The sequence below is a fragment of the Cydia fagiglandana genome, chromosome 25, assembly GCF_963556715.1.
Source record: "Cydia fagiglandana chromosome 25, ilCydFagi1.1, whole genome shotgun sequence".
Classification (NCBI taxonomy): domain Eukaryota; kingdom Metazoa; phylum Arthropoda; class Insecta; order Lepidoptera; family Tortricidae; genus Cydia; species Cydia fagiglandana.
In genome coordinates, this window is record NC_085956.1 from 410216 (window position 1) to 427304 (window position 17089).

At 37.0% G+C, this 17089-nt stretch overlaps 2 protein-coding genes across 2 annotated transcripts in view; one reads left to right on the forward strand and one right to left on the reverse strand.

Annotated features, from left to right (window-relative positions):
* Positions 1–14417, reverse strand: part of LOC134676766 (neogenin) — a 224521-nt gene extending 210104 nt beyond the window's left edge. The window contains exon 1 of the mRNA XM_063535150.1: positions 14048–14417. Within this exon, the coding sequence (XP_063391220.1) occupies positions 14048–14135 (88 nt within the window). The 5' untranslated portion in view covers positions 14136–14417. The remainder of the gene's footprint in view (positions 1–14047) is intronic.
* Positions 14418–14695: 278 nt separating this feature from the next.
* The window catches only part of LOC134676767 (mediator of RNA polymerase II transcription subunit 16), a 31948-nt gene continuing 29554 nt past the window's right edge, over positions 14696–17089 (forward strand). The window contains exons 1-3 of the mRNA XM_063535151.1: positions 14696–14872; positions 15024–15201; positions 15566–15698. Coding sequence (XP_063391221.1) covers positions 14811–14872; positions 15024–15201; positions 15566–15698 — 373 coding nt within the window. The 5' untranslated portion in view covers positions 14696–14810. The remainder of the gene's footprint in view (positions 14873–15023; positions 15202–15565; positions 15699–17089) is intronic.

Consider the following 17089-nt stretch of genomic DNA (forward strand, 5'->3'; position numbering starts at 1 on the left):
GTGCTGTTTAATGGTTACTTTTATTCACTTCTATGATACGGGGCATTTGGCAAAGCTATAGTTGCTAGCAAACCATTCGATGCATAATTTTATAAAATAGTTAAATATAATAGCATCCTACTTTTCCTAGCCTAGTATTCTCTCTGAATCGAAGATAAAGAATCGAAATATTATTAAATTTCAATTCTTAAAATTCGCTTATGTAGGATTTAGACTATTCTAAGCTTTTTTATCACTGCTTTAGTAGTTCACTAAATGACTAAGAGGCACTTAATAACAACAAAAAACACAAGTATAGTGAAGTTTCTTAACAATGTTCAATAATAAACGTATTAAAACCTAAAAAAAGTACTTAAATCCAATTCCGGAATTTTCGATATTCAGTTGTATCAATTCCGGAATTGTAATATCGTAAGATTTGACCGAGTTTCCGGAATTTCGAAACTCCGGAATTCCGGAATGCAAGCCCTAGTTTTGTCCCCTGTGACATCAGCCTTTATTACCTTTAAGTTTTTCTTTTACCGTTACCGTTTTCTCTCTCAAATCTCAATATCTCAAATCGAACCTTAATCTAAGCCAGCCCTAAAATATGCTCTGCATTTATAAAAAAACCGGGCAAGTGCGAGTCGGACTCGCGCACGAAGGGTTCCGTACAATGCAAAAAAAAAAAAAAAAACAAAAAAAAAAAAGAAAACGGTCACCCATCCAAGTACTGACCCCTCCCGACGTTGCTTAACTTTGGTCAAAAATCACGTTTGTTGTATGGGAGCCCCATTTAAATCTTTATTTTATTCTGTTTTTAGTATTTGTTGTTATAGCGGCAACAGAAATACATCATCTGTGAAAATTTCAACTGTCTAGCTATCACGGTTCGTGAGATACAGCCTGGTGACAGACGGACGGACGGACAGCGAAGTCTTAGTAATAGGGTCCCGTTTTACCCTTTGGGTACGGAACCCTAAAACTACCACCGATACGAAAGACACGGCAACTCGGCGTGGCGTCGTCATTTGATCCTTCCCTAGACATTTATAATAACTACATTTGATATACGACGCCTAAGACGGCTTAGACGCCTTCATCAGTGGCTGGCCGGAGAAGGCATTACAGCGGGAGTTGTGTAAATCAAGGGGAGAGGCCTTTGCCCAGCAGTGGGACACTACAATAGGCTAATAAAAAAAAAAACATTTGATATGTCTCCATCAATATATTTTATTATCATTTTTAGGCGGTCCCCTTAATATAATGTCCCGGATACGTGACCACAAATTTTCAATTACAAAAGCACTAACACCTTCAAAAAGACGTAAGTGTATCATATTTTAATGCCCTTACAACCTTTTTATCAATTATCCTTTTTACTTAAAACCTTTGAAGGTACCTACTTCCAATAGACGTAAGAGGTATCCATGTTGTATTGCACTTAAGCCGTTTTTGTCGAAGAGATTTAGTACTCGGGGCATCGCGCGCGGCACGATTTGATCATAAATTCGGCTTTTTAATATCGATTATGGACGCAGACGCACGTACAAATGGATATACGCTTAACGCGCTTATATGCTTTTCAAACAATAATAGGCCCTATCACTTTAGCATAGGGTTCGAAATATAAATAAAATACAAGCAAGTTCGGCGAAAATGTTTTATCATGTTTGTTGCTCCGCTCGATGGGTTACCATGGTACAATTTGACACTGGGTTAACGGTTTAACTCCGGGTTAGTGGGATGATGAAAGTGGTGGTTTAATATGACAACATTTTTTATCAGTTGTTGAACCGCGCGTTGTCACTCAAAGGCACTCATACAACGTTTCAATCTCCTTAGTGACATGCGCCCTTCTGCCCCGTCTCGACTGTTGCGACCGGATTACTTGTTTGTTACTTCCAACAGTTTTATTTCTATTGTGTTTAACTTACCCACATATCTAACTATAAGAAAAGCATGTTATAATAATAAGATAATTAAAATTAATGTAAACAAGGACAAGGGGAATCCTGTTCCACCGTGATACAGTTTTTACTAGTACGGGGATCAGATGACGCTTACTCAATGTTTCATTGCATTTACCTTTAAATACTTAAGTGTACAAGTTATATACAATGTTAAATTCACCTTGTATCATTCATTACCTGTAAGCAGTTGTGAGCTATAATTTAGCTAAATAAAGTTATTTTATTTTTTTATTTTTTTTTTATTTTTATCTGAGCTGATAAGATGAGATACGGGAACCTGATTTACTTGATAATCGGGTTAACTTATCTGTTTGCAGGAGACGGATTAAGTGCTGAGATTTTGTATCACTTGTAGGGAAAGCGATCCTTTAAACCAATTACAAATAGTACCTAGTAATATTTATGTCCATTTTCATTATGTGTTAAATTTTCATTTGACACTTTTCAATTATCAAGTAAGTACCTAATACCTATACTCTGTATCTTTAGGTATTTAAATAAAAGTAAACAAAATCTACCCTCAAATGGCTCCTTAAGCCAGTTGAGGGTAGATGATGGTCGTTCAGTGACAGATCCGAGCGGTTTGCATTTGGTTGGTTCATAGACTTATAATATATAGAGACTGTGTCTCAGCGAGCTGTCACTGTTGCCACTTTTGTTTAGTGTACGATTAACAATTTAACACCACGTTGCTGTAGCCATGTCGATAAAGTCATATCGATAAACTATCGACATTTCTTACAATTTTAATTTTACTTCAAAGGTTTGACGATATCTAAAATGAACAAAAACGCTTTTATTCTTTATTGTGGTTATGAGATCACAATTTTATCGTCACGCCCCAGCAGGTAACCAAGGGAAAGTTCAGATATTTAATTAAAATACATAAATACCTACTAAGATATGTGTTCCGCAATAATTGAAATATTTTATTATATTTATTATTCATTAGCATTTAAATTATGTATATGTTTAACGAAGATATTGAAGCTTCAATTAATTAGCTATTTCGTTCCACTGTGTAGCGTTTATCGATATATAACATGATTAAAATCGACTTTTCACATCCCTAAAAGAGCACACATACATGTTTTTACGCACACATACACAGCCTGGATGCATCAAAAAAGGCAACACTTGATTTGAAGTTCACCTTGTCAACAGTATGGTTGTCCTTTTTTGACAAATGGCATTTTTAAAATAGCGAGGAGAGAGAAATTATACTAGTTGCTGCGCCGTCAAAGAGAACAGAAAACGTAGGGGCCTTGGGTTGGTTAACCAATAAATGTTATAACTACCCGAAAATGGACAAATTATTTGTTTACTTTTATTTAAATACCTAAAGATACAGACTATAATGTATCCCATACCAGGCGCTCCACTAAATTCACAATAACTACTAAACTCACAATTTACGATTATTGGAATAAAAAACATTGTAAAGGCTATGGGACCACCACAGAGGACAATTTAGTCGAAATGATGAGATATCAAATAACGTAGGCACTAAAAATACGACTATTGCTCTCTTAGGATAACAGAGTATCATTTTGTACCATTTGGAGTTGAAACTCTAGGTCCATGGGGTCCCAGCGCGCACTTGTTGTTCGCAAAAATCGCGGAGCGTCTGGTTGACGTAGCTGGTGACCGAAGAGCTGGCGGCTACCTCGCACAACGTATCAGCATTGCGATACAGCGAGGAAATGCCGTCAGCATACTTGGAACAATGCCTCAAGGGCCTATTCTAGATTTAAGCTAGTTATTAATTTCGTTTTCATCCATTATTTAATAAATAAATATTATAGGACATTTTATCACGGTTCATGAGATACAGCCTGGTGACCACTTGGTGACAGACGGACAGCGGAGTCTTAGTAATAGGGTCCCGTTTTTGCCCTTTGGGTACGGAACCCTAAAAACTACAATTTTGCGCTAGACCTCTCTTAGCCCCACTTGCACCATCCCAGAAACCCGGAGTTAACCGGTTAAACCGTTAACCAAGTGTCAAATTGTACTGGTAACCATGGTAACTCCAGGTTTAACCGGTTAACCCTGGGTTAATGGGATAGTGCAAGTGGCCTTTAAAGGTAAACTCCACGAGTTTCACGACATTTCACATTTATAATATTAATAAGACATGCGATATCTTCTGTTTAAACTGTCACATTTAAATGCGCACTAATCGCGGACAACTTTATGATTAGATCAGATCTAGGATACCTAGGTTTAGCCTAGTCTAGTCTAGGCATCGCGAACGTGGGACAGACAGGTTAGAAAGCTGCTTTGTGCTATTGTAGTTGTCAATTGATAGTTTTCGATATAAATGGATAGATAGTAAGGAAAATACCGAGTTGGGTCCTAAAACGTATTAATTCTAGTGTCTGACCGAATTTTTGGTTTTAGCAAGTTTCGGCATAAAAATTATGTTTCTGCCGAAGGCACAGAATAAAGAATAGTACCTACTACCGTACAGAAATTAAACTTCCTACAAAACCGAAGTTTGACAGCGGTTCAGGGTCTTTCTAGTATATAAGTATATGGCACTATCGCTTTCGGCTATTAAGAGTTGTCAAAAATCAAGTGATTATCTTATCTGTGGTCGTGCACGCAAAAGGAAGTCAAGTGATGCCAACCCTAATAATTGCTCGGAGCAATGCTGAGCCGAGCGGAGCCGAGTTTGACCGAAGTCAGGAGTTTCGCACCCCTGCCGAAGGTACAGTCGAAACTATTAATTTATTACCCATTTCGTACCTTGTCGCAAGGATAATAAATATGAAAGTCGCAAGAGTAGAGACCTTATACTATTGACCTGGTACCTGGTACAAAATGGGTCCTACATTAAAACTTTCGACCACAGTACACTGAGAAAAATCATTAGTAAACTAAACCAGGAATTAAAAAAACAGTTCTGTACTGGGGGAAAAAATGATAGTAATAATTATAGACGTTTCACTATTTCTGTAAAGTTTATTTATTTATACAAACAGCTCAGTAATCTTAAATCTAATTTCAACAAACAGATAATAGAAATTACAAGAACTAATAGAAATTGCAAAAGTCAATTTGTTCCTATTAGTTGACTCTCCTTGTCCCCGGATTAAGTTTATTTTTGTAATTCTAAGTGTGTTTTTGTTATCCTTTTCTCTCAGGAGGTACAGTACAGTTTATACCAAAAACTACCGAACCCCTCGGCCGCGCCGAAACTGCATTCTCAGTAACTGTCTGGCCGAGCCGGTGCTATTTTTGCTTGTAGAAGTCGTGACAATCCGAGAACTTACTAACCCCGCCTCAGATTAACCGACACCCCAGCTATCGATATGCATTTTCGATAGTAATCTAAAACATGATATAAGACACCCCTGTTGTAGTTGACAATGATTGATAACGTGCGTAAGCCGAGCGCAATTGGCAATAAAAATAGATTAGAAGGGGCCGAGACGAATAATTAGCTAGTTTAATATAGATAAATTAAATTGCTTTACTTACAATCGTCTTTGAAATGAAATAAATATATTTATTTTCAGGCAACTATTGGCCCATAGATAAATACCTTAAAACTAGCATAGATATTATTATAAATATATCTTAAAACTAAAAACACACAATTATGGCTGTGATGCAGTTCGCAACCCCGCAGTGTCAGGAAGCCGGCCGCGGAACCGCCGGAACTTGACACCCTTGGGCCAAAATTCTTTCTTGGCGAAGGTCGCTAGATGTTCGAACGCTCAGCACAAAAGAATTAAAATTCACACTGTGTCGAGATTCCAACTTCACGACCCTCAGGATGAACCCGGACTTGACTCGTACATACTTTACGATCTCCTCGACCTTCGTAAGGTAGTGTAATCTTTAGCCGGAGAGCCCAAGCCGTGCACCTTGTGTAGTAAGTCATCATGGATGTGATTTTCGAAAATTGTGACCATTTTGGAATCCAAGATGGTGGATAAATTGTTCAGTACATGTGGATAGGTGCTTTTACGTAAAAAATCCTCTTCTATGTCGTTTTCTAGGTTTAGGGTGTACGGATGCCGAAAATTATTACCATTTTCGAATCCAAGATGGCTGACATGTACTTTTTCGTAGGATATCGTTTTCTAGGTTGTCGGGCGTGCGTATTTTGCATGCAAGTTTGATCAGACTATTCAGACTGCATCAGAGAATTGCATGTTAAGTTCCTGCTAGACTAAACCTCGCTTTAAGCGTTACTGGCTAAACTTTAAGTGCTTTAAGTAATCATTCTAATCTCAGATTGAATGCAAAACTAAATACGAAAATAAATGAGCAAATACAACTAGGTTATTTAATCATTAAAATAACTATACATATGTTGAACGATATTACAGTAATACTCGTAAAATAAATGGAATATTTAAACAGGTAGATAAATACCTATAATTGCTTCTAATATAGACGTTTATAAATTTTATAATTATTTTTATTTATTATTTATTATTTATTTATTGGAAAACCAACAGCACATGAAACATATTAGCACTATGTATAAAAATCGAAGGCCAATTATAGGTTTTCACAGATAGAAATTACATAGAAGATAACTTCGCTAAGTAAGTATATATAGTTTACAATTCTGCGTAGACTAAGCAAGTACATACATAAATTAAGAATAAAAACTATTGAGGACAAAAATCATTACAGACAAGATAGAAAGGTCAAGCTCACTCAAAGAATTTAAGCGTTAAAATACGTCGTATAGACTGCGTATTTATATTAAACACATCAATATCATGCTCTCTTGACAGACTGTTAAGGGTTCTACCCGCACGAATAAGGAAACTGTTACGTCTGTAATTCGAGGATGCAAAGGGAACAGAAATAGGGGGATAATACCTTTTAACTCTATTAGGAGTGTTGAACATTATACTACCTAGAAGATCAGGACAGTCAATGGTGCCATTCGTAATTTTCAAGAAATATATAATGTCAGCAATTTCACGTCGCTGTGACAAAGGTAACAAATGGTGTTTTTTGCACACGCTAATATAATTAGATGAGTTATATGGGGTACGTAATTTATAGCAGAGAAACTTTATGAATTTTCGCTGAATCCGCTCGATCCTATCTATATAAACGTTGTAACAGGGGTTCCATATCTGGGAAGCATACTCGAGTTTGCTTCTTACAAATGAACAATATAGGATCTTGAAAGTTTTTGCCTGTGTAAAATCGGAACAACTGCGCATTATGAACCCAAGAGACTTAGTAGCGCTCTTCACAATGCTATCAATGTGAGCGTCAAATAGTAATTTGGAATCGTGTATTACGCCCAGATCTCTTAGAAAAGATACTCTTAATAAATATTGATTATGTATAGCATAAACAGAAGTGATCGGTGATATCTGACGTGAGAAAGTAACTACATGACATTTAGATGGGTTAAGATCCAACTTATTTTCTCTACAGTACATACCAAGACGATCGAGATCGGCTTGTAATAGAGCAACATCTTGGACTGATTTAATCTGAGCAATAATTTTCATATCATCTGCGAAACAAAGCAACCTAGAAAACTTAAAGCATACAGAGATATCATCAATGAAAATATTGAAAAGCAAAGGACCGAGCAAAGATCCTTGTGGGACACCACTCGGGACATTAACCCAACTAGAAACATAATTACTTATAACAACAGCTTGAGATCGGTTATTAATATATGATGAGAACCACCTCAACAGGTCACCATTTATCCCTAAGCGTTGGAGTTTCACAATAAGCAACTTATGATCAATACGATCGAAGGCTTTACTATAGTCTGTATAAATGACATCTACCTGATTACCTTTATCCATTGCCCCTGTAATAAAATCATTTAGTAGCACCAGGTTGGACACCGTAGATTTTCGCTGCATAAAACCATGCTGACTATGATTAAAAGAATGTTTAATAGCATCATAAACTTGAACATATACTAATTTTTCAAACACTTTAGCTAAAATACATAATTTAGACACAGGTCTGTAATTAACGATTTCTATCCGAGACCCTTTTTTGTAGACAGGAGTAATAAACACAGATTTCCATACATTAGGAACAACACACTCACTAAGTGACCGTTTAAACAACAGTTCTATAGGCTTCAATAGACCTTTAGCACAATTCATTAAGAACTGAGCCGGAAGCTCATCAGGACCTGCAGATTTAGAAGGGTCAAGGGTAAGAAGCAAACGAAGGATGAAATCCGGATCAACTTCAATCTTAAATATATCGGTTGGTGAGTTCCAGTTACCATTGTAAGACAGTACATCTGAGCTATTGGTAGGAGCAGAAAAAGTTGTATAAAAATAGTCAGAAAATGCATTACATATATCTGCACCATTCGAAATCACTCTATCACCATACTTTAAAGAACTTGGTATACCATGAGAATTACTACGCGATTTAATATAGGTCCAAAACTGCTTTGGATTCCGAGCAATATTGCTTTCAACACGACTAATATATGTCAAATAACATTCCCGTTCTATTCTTTTAACACGGTCTCTTAAAATACAATAAGAAATATAATCAGACTTGTTACCATAAATTTTGAATTTTTTCAAATACTTACTTTTTTCTTTGATAACTTTTTTTAAAGAAGCTGAAAACCATGGAGGAAAAGTACCCATGTTTAGGACCTTATAAGGAATATATTTGTCTCTTAATTTTTTAAAAGTAGAATAAAAAAACTCAACGCATTGATCAAGTGATCGGCAAGAAAATTCATTTACCCAATTAATCAAGAATAACTCATTATTTATCGAGGTATAATCACCCTTGTTGTAATAATATTTATAGCGTGGTGCCGGTATAATAGACTTTAGCACAGAAAATTGCAAGGAAATAATTAAGGCTTCATGGTAAGGGTCAATTGGGACTAAGGGATCACAACAATTGTTAACGCACACGATATCGTTTGATAATATTAAATCTAATGTTTTGTTATAGCGATTACGGACCCCATTATATTGATGCAAGTTAAGCAAATTTAAATCATCAATAAAACCGCGCTCCTCGACTGTAGTATAATTAACGGGGGCTAAATATGAATCTTGGATCAACCATTCTATATTACTCATATTAAAATCCCCGGAAATTAGGAATTTATCATTGGGGTGATTAATTACAATATTTTCAAGTTGGTCGCAAAAGTTAGATAATTGTTGGGAAAACGTAAATCCTCCATTTTGCTTACATAGATATAAGACACATAGGTGAACGTTAAGTACTTTATTTGAGTCGTCAGATATAGACAGAGTGACCCACAAGTCCTCAGCTGAGGAGTGGTACTCCGGGTGCGGTACCACAGCCAGGTCCCTGCGGGCAGCGATGAGCACGCCTCCGCCACGACCTTGACCTGTCAGCGCCGCGTCACGGTCTCGCCTCCAAACCATATATCGGTCATCAAATAGCTCGTTATCTAAGACCCCATCCAAAAGCCACGTTTCCGTCAACATAATAATATCGTAGCAAGCTAAACTTATATTCCTATAAAATATCGATGTTTTAGTCCTTAAACCCCTCACATTCTGGTAGTAAATTGTTGGATATGTAAGTTTACTATTCACTGTGAAAAAATATTCTTAAAAACATTATATTAAAACATAATAATGAACAATCGAACAGAAAAAACACGTCAATGAAATATTTAGCACTCCAGAAAGTACGATTTGTAAAATAATTTAAATAATCGCCTACAGACATAAACAGTTTCCCATTAGCGTGAGCGAGTAAGTCATAAACAAGCACGAAAATCAAATGAATTAGACAAGGATAAATATCTTTTAATGAGCTCAACAACAATAAGAACAGTAGCAACATGCAAAGAATGCAATCGGCGATAAGCGGCCGACCCAGACAATAACAACTCCCGCCCGGTTTAGGCCGGACAACGGTACTCAAAGTTTGCGTGATGTATAAAAATTTTAATATGAAAAATAGTAAGTTCACCACTAAAATTAACCGAGACAACAATAATGAGAAAACTAAGTACATTACGACCTTGATTAGACTAATTTGTTTAAATCATTATCACTATTAATTATAAATACTTTGGAAGAGTCATCCTTGCGTACGTGAATTTTCGCGTATTTGACCCATATGTACGCATATCCTTTCGACTTAAGAGTACTTTTCGTCTTCGTCAGCAGCTGCTTGTACATAGGAGTTAAGTGATCGTTGGCGAAGATCCTTTGTTTACTGCCCTGAAATCCGATTTCTTCAGCCGTGATGGTCTTCTTAAGTCGCGCTGAAGCCAAGAATTCTTCTTTTATGTATCTATTTATAAATCCTACAATGATACACTTCTCATTTGAGTTCTGAGCAGGGACCCTTGAAATATAATTGATACTATTCTTATCGATTGGGAATCCCACAACGCCGCAAATATTGTCAAGGATCAAGAACAGGTTCTCATTCTTCTTAAGTGGAACCCCTTTAATTTCTACATTGTTGAGCCGTTGCCACTGATCCCTACTAGCGAGTTCACTTTTGAGGGATGACACTTCTTGGCCTAAAGTTTCAACCTTGCCGTGGAGGATCTCAATCTCAGGAATCTTGCTCTCAACTTCAGCAATACGTAAAATGCACTCATCCAATTTGTCACTTGTGAATTCACACGTTTTTCTAATCTCTGAGAGTTCCACCTTGATCTCGGGAAGGCACACAACATGCCTTTTCATATCGCGGATCTCGCTCATTAAAGATTCCAGATCAACCGGTTTGGAAGCACTCGGCTCAGGAACAGGCACATATTGTTGTTTAGTGACCAGAGGAGACTGTGAGGTATCCTTTCTACATCTTAAACATTTCCATCCAGCTCTTCTTTCGGTGCCCAATTTCCTATAGCCTGTCTCTGTAATATTGGCACAGCAAAACCCGAAATGATTTTTGCACCCACTACACTGAGCCGAATCACTGACTTCTAGGTTACAATCACTACACGTCGGCATGATGAAAGTTTGACAATCACTGCCCTAGTTGAAACAAATACGTAAATTCTATGCACGTGCGTCTTCGCAGGCTTTGTGAAGCGAACTGAATAATACTAGATATATTAAAACGGTTCATTCAGGCATTTTAAGTTGATATTCGATTTGATTGAGTCGGTCCAGCAACGCGTCTTCCGTCGAAAAAGCTCTCGTTCCACCGCGAAATAACATTATAATCATAATGAGAATCTCGTGAAGGCCGAGAAGGAAAAGTCCAGCAAGTACCTAGACTTGGCTCACGAGATAACCGCCATGTGGGATGTTGACTCGACGATCATTGTTCCTATAGTCGTGTCAGCGAACGGTCTCATAGCGAAGAGTCTCGACCAACACCTAGCTAGAGATACTCATTGGGTGGTTGGATCAAGGGTCAGATGTAGAAGGCGGTAATTTTGGCCACGGCGCGTATATAGTACGTCGGTTCCTCACTCTGCGGCCCTGACCACGGCGGTACCCTAGGTTAGGTTTTTTATATTGTGTTATATATTTTTTGTAATGTTTTGTAAGTGTTTTTATAATTTACTTTTATACTCACATTGTAAAATCCTAACCTAAGACCCCTAATTGAATAAAGGATCATAATCATTTATTTATTGCATTCATGGTATTTTACATGACATGATACATTACATGAACATTTTAAGATGATATTAAGTAATTACGTAAATCGTTTACGAATACTACAAGTAGAGGTAAAGAACAGGCGGTCTTATCGTACAAAAGCGATCTACCAAACAACCTTCAAATTGAATTGGAATTAGATTTCGATCAGATTCTGTTTCTCAAAGATTTCTCAAGTAAATTACGGTTCGAGCGTTTAAATATTTAGAGCAACTCTAAAAGTGGATTAGTGGTTTAAAGATTCAGGAATTAATCTAGGTTTACGAGGTTTCTAGAGCTCGTTTATCTTAAACCTAGAATTTAGAGTACCGACGGGACTATATACTACGTACCGTACTAGAGTCGGACCAAGAAAAGTCTGCAGCGGATTTGATAGCCCACGCAGTGCAAGTGTTATTTTATACATTACATTATTTATGCGCTCGACTGTACATACCCGTTTTTCTTATTTGAGTCTAAAGTAGTGAAAAAATTTATAAGGCCCAGGCCTATTCAAAATTCTTAAAATCTACGTGTATAATTTTTTTTTTCATTTTGGATTCGCTACCCAGGATTATTTAGGTAGGCCTAGGTTACCTACCATTTAAATAAACCTTGTACTACATATATTATGACAATAGGTACGAGTATTACTTACCTACGAAAATTAATGGAATTTTGCACTGAAAGAGCTCGCATTTCTATGTAGAAAATAGGTAATGTAACTATGTACGTATACGTGGCTCGCCAGATGGTAAGCGGTCAACGTAGCCTGTAGAAGTAGGTAATAGACGCCGGCAACTCCAGCGGTGTTACATGCGCGTTGCCGACTGTACAATTAAGCACCGATGTGTAATTTAATGATGTCAGGGCCCAGTTTTATAAAGTTACAAGTTACAAGTTTCCAGGCGTTTACTGGCAACACTTGCTCCGTTTTTTACAATTTGCGTTTTATAAAAGTACTGTGTTACAATTTTACAGGTTACAGGTACAAGTGCCTGTAGCTCAACCATAGACGAAAATACGGGAGTTTTATAGTTTTAAACTCATAATCGAATAAGCGTTTTATAAAAATATTGTAAATTACAAGTGTAGATTGGTACACTTGTAACAAAAACTTACATACGTCTTGAGTCCTGTAACAGCACAACAGCAGTTACTTGTAGACTCGTTTTCTGAGAGATTTTAAACTTTACTCTTTATTGTTAAGCACCAACGCCAACGATTGTGCCAGGGCATGCATATTTTTCCATGCACTGACCTTATCAGTTTTTGTTAATGTATCTGTAATATATAGTAAATAGGAAATAAAGTGACAATATGTTTGATACTGATTTTATTGACGATTCGTTTTATTTTATCTACTTGGAAATGGAAAGGGATTATTCCCGATATTTGTCGTTGATTTATTAGCATTCGTCTCTTTATTTAAGTATTATAGTGCATTCACATTATGGTAAAGTGTACTATTCATAATTTTCGATACACAGCGTATTTATCTTTGAGCCGCTACCGAAACGATACATTTTAATGTAAGAATGTGAAAGAGTACTTATTTACATGTTATTTACTTATTACGTAAATATTTCATTGAATCTAACTTAATCTGAATCTGAAAACGGCCCAAAAAGTATATCCTTGGCATGGATCGCCGCTCTCCCACTCGATTTTTCCTTCATTTCTGGCCATTTTTCCAGTAATTAATATTTTACAGCAAACAAAAACACATCATTTAGTAGAACACCGAGTATCTATGACAGACGTTTTTTTAATAATAGTGATGTCCTTCACACCTGTAGATTTCACATGTAATCGAGATTGACCGTGGTTCTTTACAACTGTAATAATTTATGTGTATTTATAAAACACCTGTAGCCGTTCACAGTGCATTACAGGTGCCTGTAGCCTGTACTCTTGTAACCTGTAACTTGTAATTTTATAAAACTGGGCCCTGCAGTTGCATAAGTAGTTAAATTTTATTATTCGGTTCGAATTGGCCCTCGAGGTACGCCAAATTATGCGCAATTAAAAAGCTCAATTAACAGAATACCAATAAAATCGAAATCGAATGTTGACAAGCGAAAGCACAACACTAAAGCGCGCGACAAAAAGATTAAAAAACTTAATCACATTCCATTTTCAAGAATGCGTTAATGAACTAAACAGTTAATTAAGGTAAATTACGGAGCCGGGAGCGTAACAGCCGTCAACGGAGCACTAATATCAATAAATACACCCCAACGTTTATGCCCCAACCATCAACTATACCTATAAACCATTACCTAAACGTAAATAAACCACTAACGCGTCTTAGAACCATAAATATCAGCCCTTGTCTTATAAAACGTAAAGTGAAATCGTACGGCGAAATCTATTTTCAAAACCTTATACGTATATTAATCACACAAGGCATAAAGCCGTATAAAGTTATATTTACTTTAATTACGCTACAGCTCGTTTTAAAAGCACCGATCGATAATAAAAGGCAATATTTATCAGAAAGGAACTCACCTTGGACGTATGTAAACAAATGTGCCGAAGCGATCAAAAAAATCCAGTTCCCGATTCCAAATCGGCACATCCCGGTCCGGCACATCATTAAACACACTTAAATTACACAACACCACTTGTTTTAATTCATGATTTTCACATTTTAATACAAAGTTTTTGTAAAATTCGTGTAATAATGTCAGGCGTTACACTGAGACAACTTCGGTGCCGCCATGTTCTTTTTAGAGGCAGGCGGGGACTGGCTGCGTTCAGAAACTCAATAACGAAAGGGCATTGCCCGGGACAATCATCTTGTATTGCCCCGAAGTTAGTCGCACTTTAGCCCTACTGCGGTCTGAAATTAGCTGCAATCGTAGTGATGTTCTGATGCTGTCAGTGATTGAATCGACAAAATCGTCTGCGTTCCAACGCGTTTGGTTCTTCTCGATTATGTTGTAATTAGTTCGACTTAACTATTTTAGTAGAATTTTCGTATATCTTGGTATGTTTTTAATAGGTACAATATAGGCATGTTTTATTAAAGATGTCACAATATTATTTAACTAAATTATCTAATGTACAAATGTGGAAACTTAAAAACAAATTGCTCTAAACTAAACGTTTATGACAGCTAGCTACGCGCTGACTTTTTTTGACGTTTGACGTTTTGACAGCAATGGTTGTTTGAGAAGCTAATTTAACAAACCTTTTATTGTTTTATTTATTTATTTACCAATGAATTGAATTTCGTTTACAAGTAAATAACATAAATCAAATAAGCACAATGGAGTTAATTTACTCCATGCGCCGGAAACCATTGAAATGCGAGCCGCCGCATTTCGAAACGTACGTAAACTTTGTATTTCTTTCACTCGTATTTCTCACGTTTTTACTAATAAGGTGCTAATTTTAATTACCTTAATAGGTAATTAATAACTTTTAACCTCCGAAACTATATTGTTAAGCTTTAGAAGTGTTATAATCGACGTTTTTTCAGGTCATCAGACCCAGAAGTGGTTCGGCCAATTTGCACCATATCGGCCTGCAATATCATCGCATTCTCGTCGCCCACGGAGCTGTCGGACTCTGACGGGTGCACTTGGGGCGGCCACGTGTACGTGTGTGATCTGGACACGCCGTGGGACAGCCATAAAGTCACTAGCACTGTTCATCCCGTAAGTATACTTTAATTAAGCTTATTTCTTTTGTTGCCAAGCTAAATATTGTGCAGGTAGGCCACAAAGCGGGTAGAATGCTTAAACTATAGTAATATTGTAATAACTTTTTCATAATTCAATATATGGGTCTTATAGGAAAGTTTGTCAAGACAAATTGTGATTTTGATTTCCTAATTTAAAGATAAAAATACAATTCAAGATGTCTAGAGCTAGAGGTGAAAGCAGGTTAGTATTTAATTTTAATTGTTACATATCTTTTTTACACATTTTCATTTCAAAGTTGTTTGAAATCATGATAACATTATATCACCAAGATGTTAAGTCTGAAAATCTCATTCAAAACCTTTCTATCCACCGCCAGGTCTCAGCTCTAGAATGGGACAGCGAGGGAAAGCAGCTCCTGGTGGCCACGACTGAGGGTGAAGTGTCCGTGTATGGCATGAAGGAGTTCCTGTTGAACGATTGGGGCTGTCTGTATAGTGCATCGTTCCCAGGTATCATGTCTTCTTAACATTCTCTACCACTAATGGCTCTGTGATGGCCTTTGCCAACAGGCACACTGAACTACGAGACTTCATTTAAAATCAATCCAAGCAAAAGCAAATAATTTAAAGTTCAGAAGAACAGGCTATACAATAGAAATGGCTCTGTGAGCCTTTGCGAAGCCCCATAGCTCACAAAATTTCACAAGAATCTGTTGAAAAATGTGTCCTATAGAGGAAAACAGCCGGACAGATGTAGGCCGGACATGATTCATATACTATGGTAAGTGGTGTTACATAGGTAATAGTAGGTAGGTGGGCAGGTTATTGCTCAAATGGAGAAAAGATGTTTTCACCACACCAGCTCGGAAAGACTTACTTTGCACTTTAAAAACTGATAGCAAAGTTGCATTTTATTCACATGGGACCATGGGAGACAAAGTAATCAAATCCAAATTTTGAGTTGGTTTCTCATGTTTGCTGGTAGAAATGACTTTTAAATGATGATTTTGGATGATAAATATTTAATAACATTCATTTGGATTTGATTTGGTTTGATTTTGTTTGATATTTTACATTTAATATTTGCTTCAGGTTGGTGTGGTGAAAAATTTTGTGTTTCACTCGGGGGCAAATTTTGTTTAACCCTCGTGCTTTGAAACCCTCGCAACGCTCAAGATTCCATTTTTCGAACCACTCGCTACGCTTGTGGTTCAATTTTGGAATTTTTCGCTTGCTCGGGTATCAATATTAGCACGAGCGGTTAAACAACAACTTTGCCCCCTTGTAAAACAAATAACTATTTCTAAACTTTCTCAATTTCCATAAACAGTACTGGATTCAGACATTTTAATGCCAAACTAATGCTGCACATTCCGTTTTCTATGTTTATGATACAAAATTGCATCCGAGTATAAACTCTTGTAAATTGTATTGTACACACAGCAACCCTCTTAACTGTCCATCGGTGGACCTTATGCTTTGTGTAATAAGGTTTACGAACTGTCAGTTAACAGTGTGAGTGGTACGTTTGCCCTGTGACAATGATTTGATTATATCAATAACCTTGTTGTATCCTCATGGCCGAGGGATGTGACGAATGTGGACACTTTTCACCAGCGCTCTCCAAGCCGCTCTGTCTTGGGCCCAGTGCATGCTAGCCTGCAATGTGGCGTTTGTCTATGACGCTATTCTGTCCGCCCTACGCGTGGCCATCCACCCCTACGCTTCCTTGCCATGCGGCCAGTAATAAGGAGCTTTTCTAGGCTATTTGGCCCTGTCCTGCTCAGATGTATCAATATATATGTTGGCCGATCATAAGATCAGGCAGATCGTAATGTTCCTGTGTAATGTTTTGACGATAGTCACATTAAACCAATATACAGGTAGGATAGGTTCGTCAG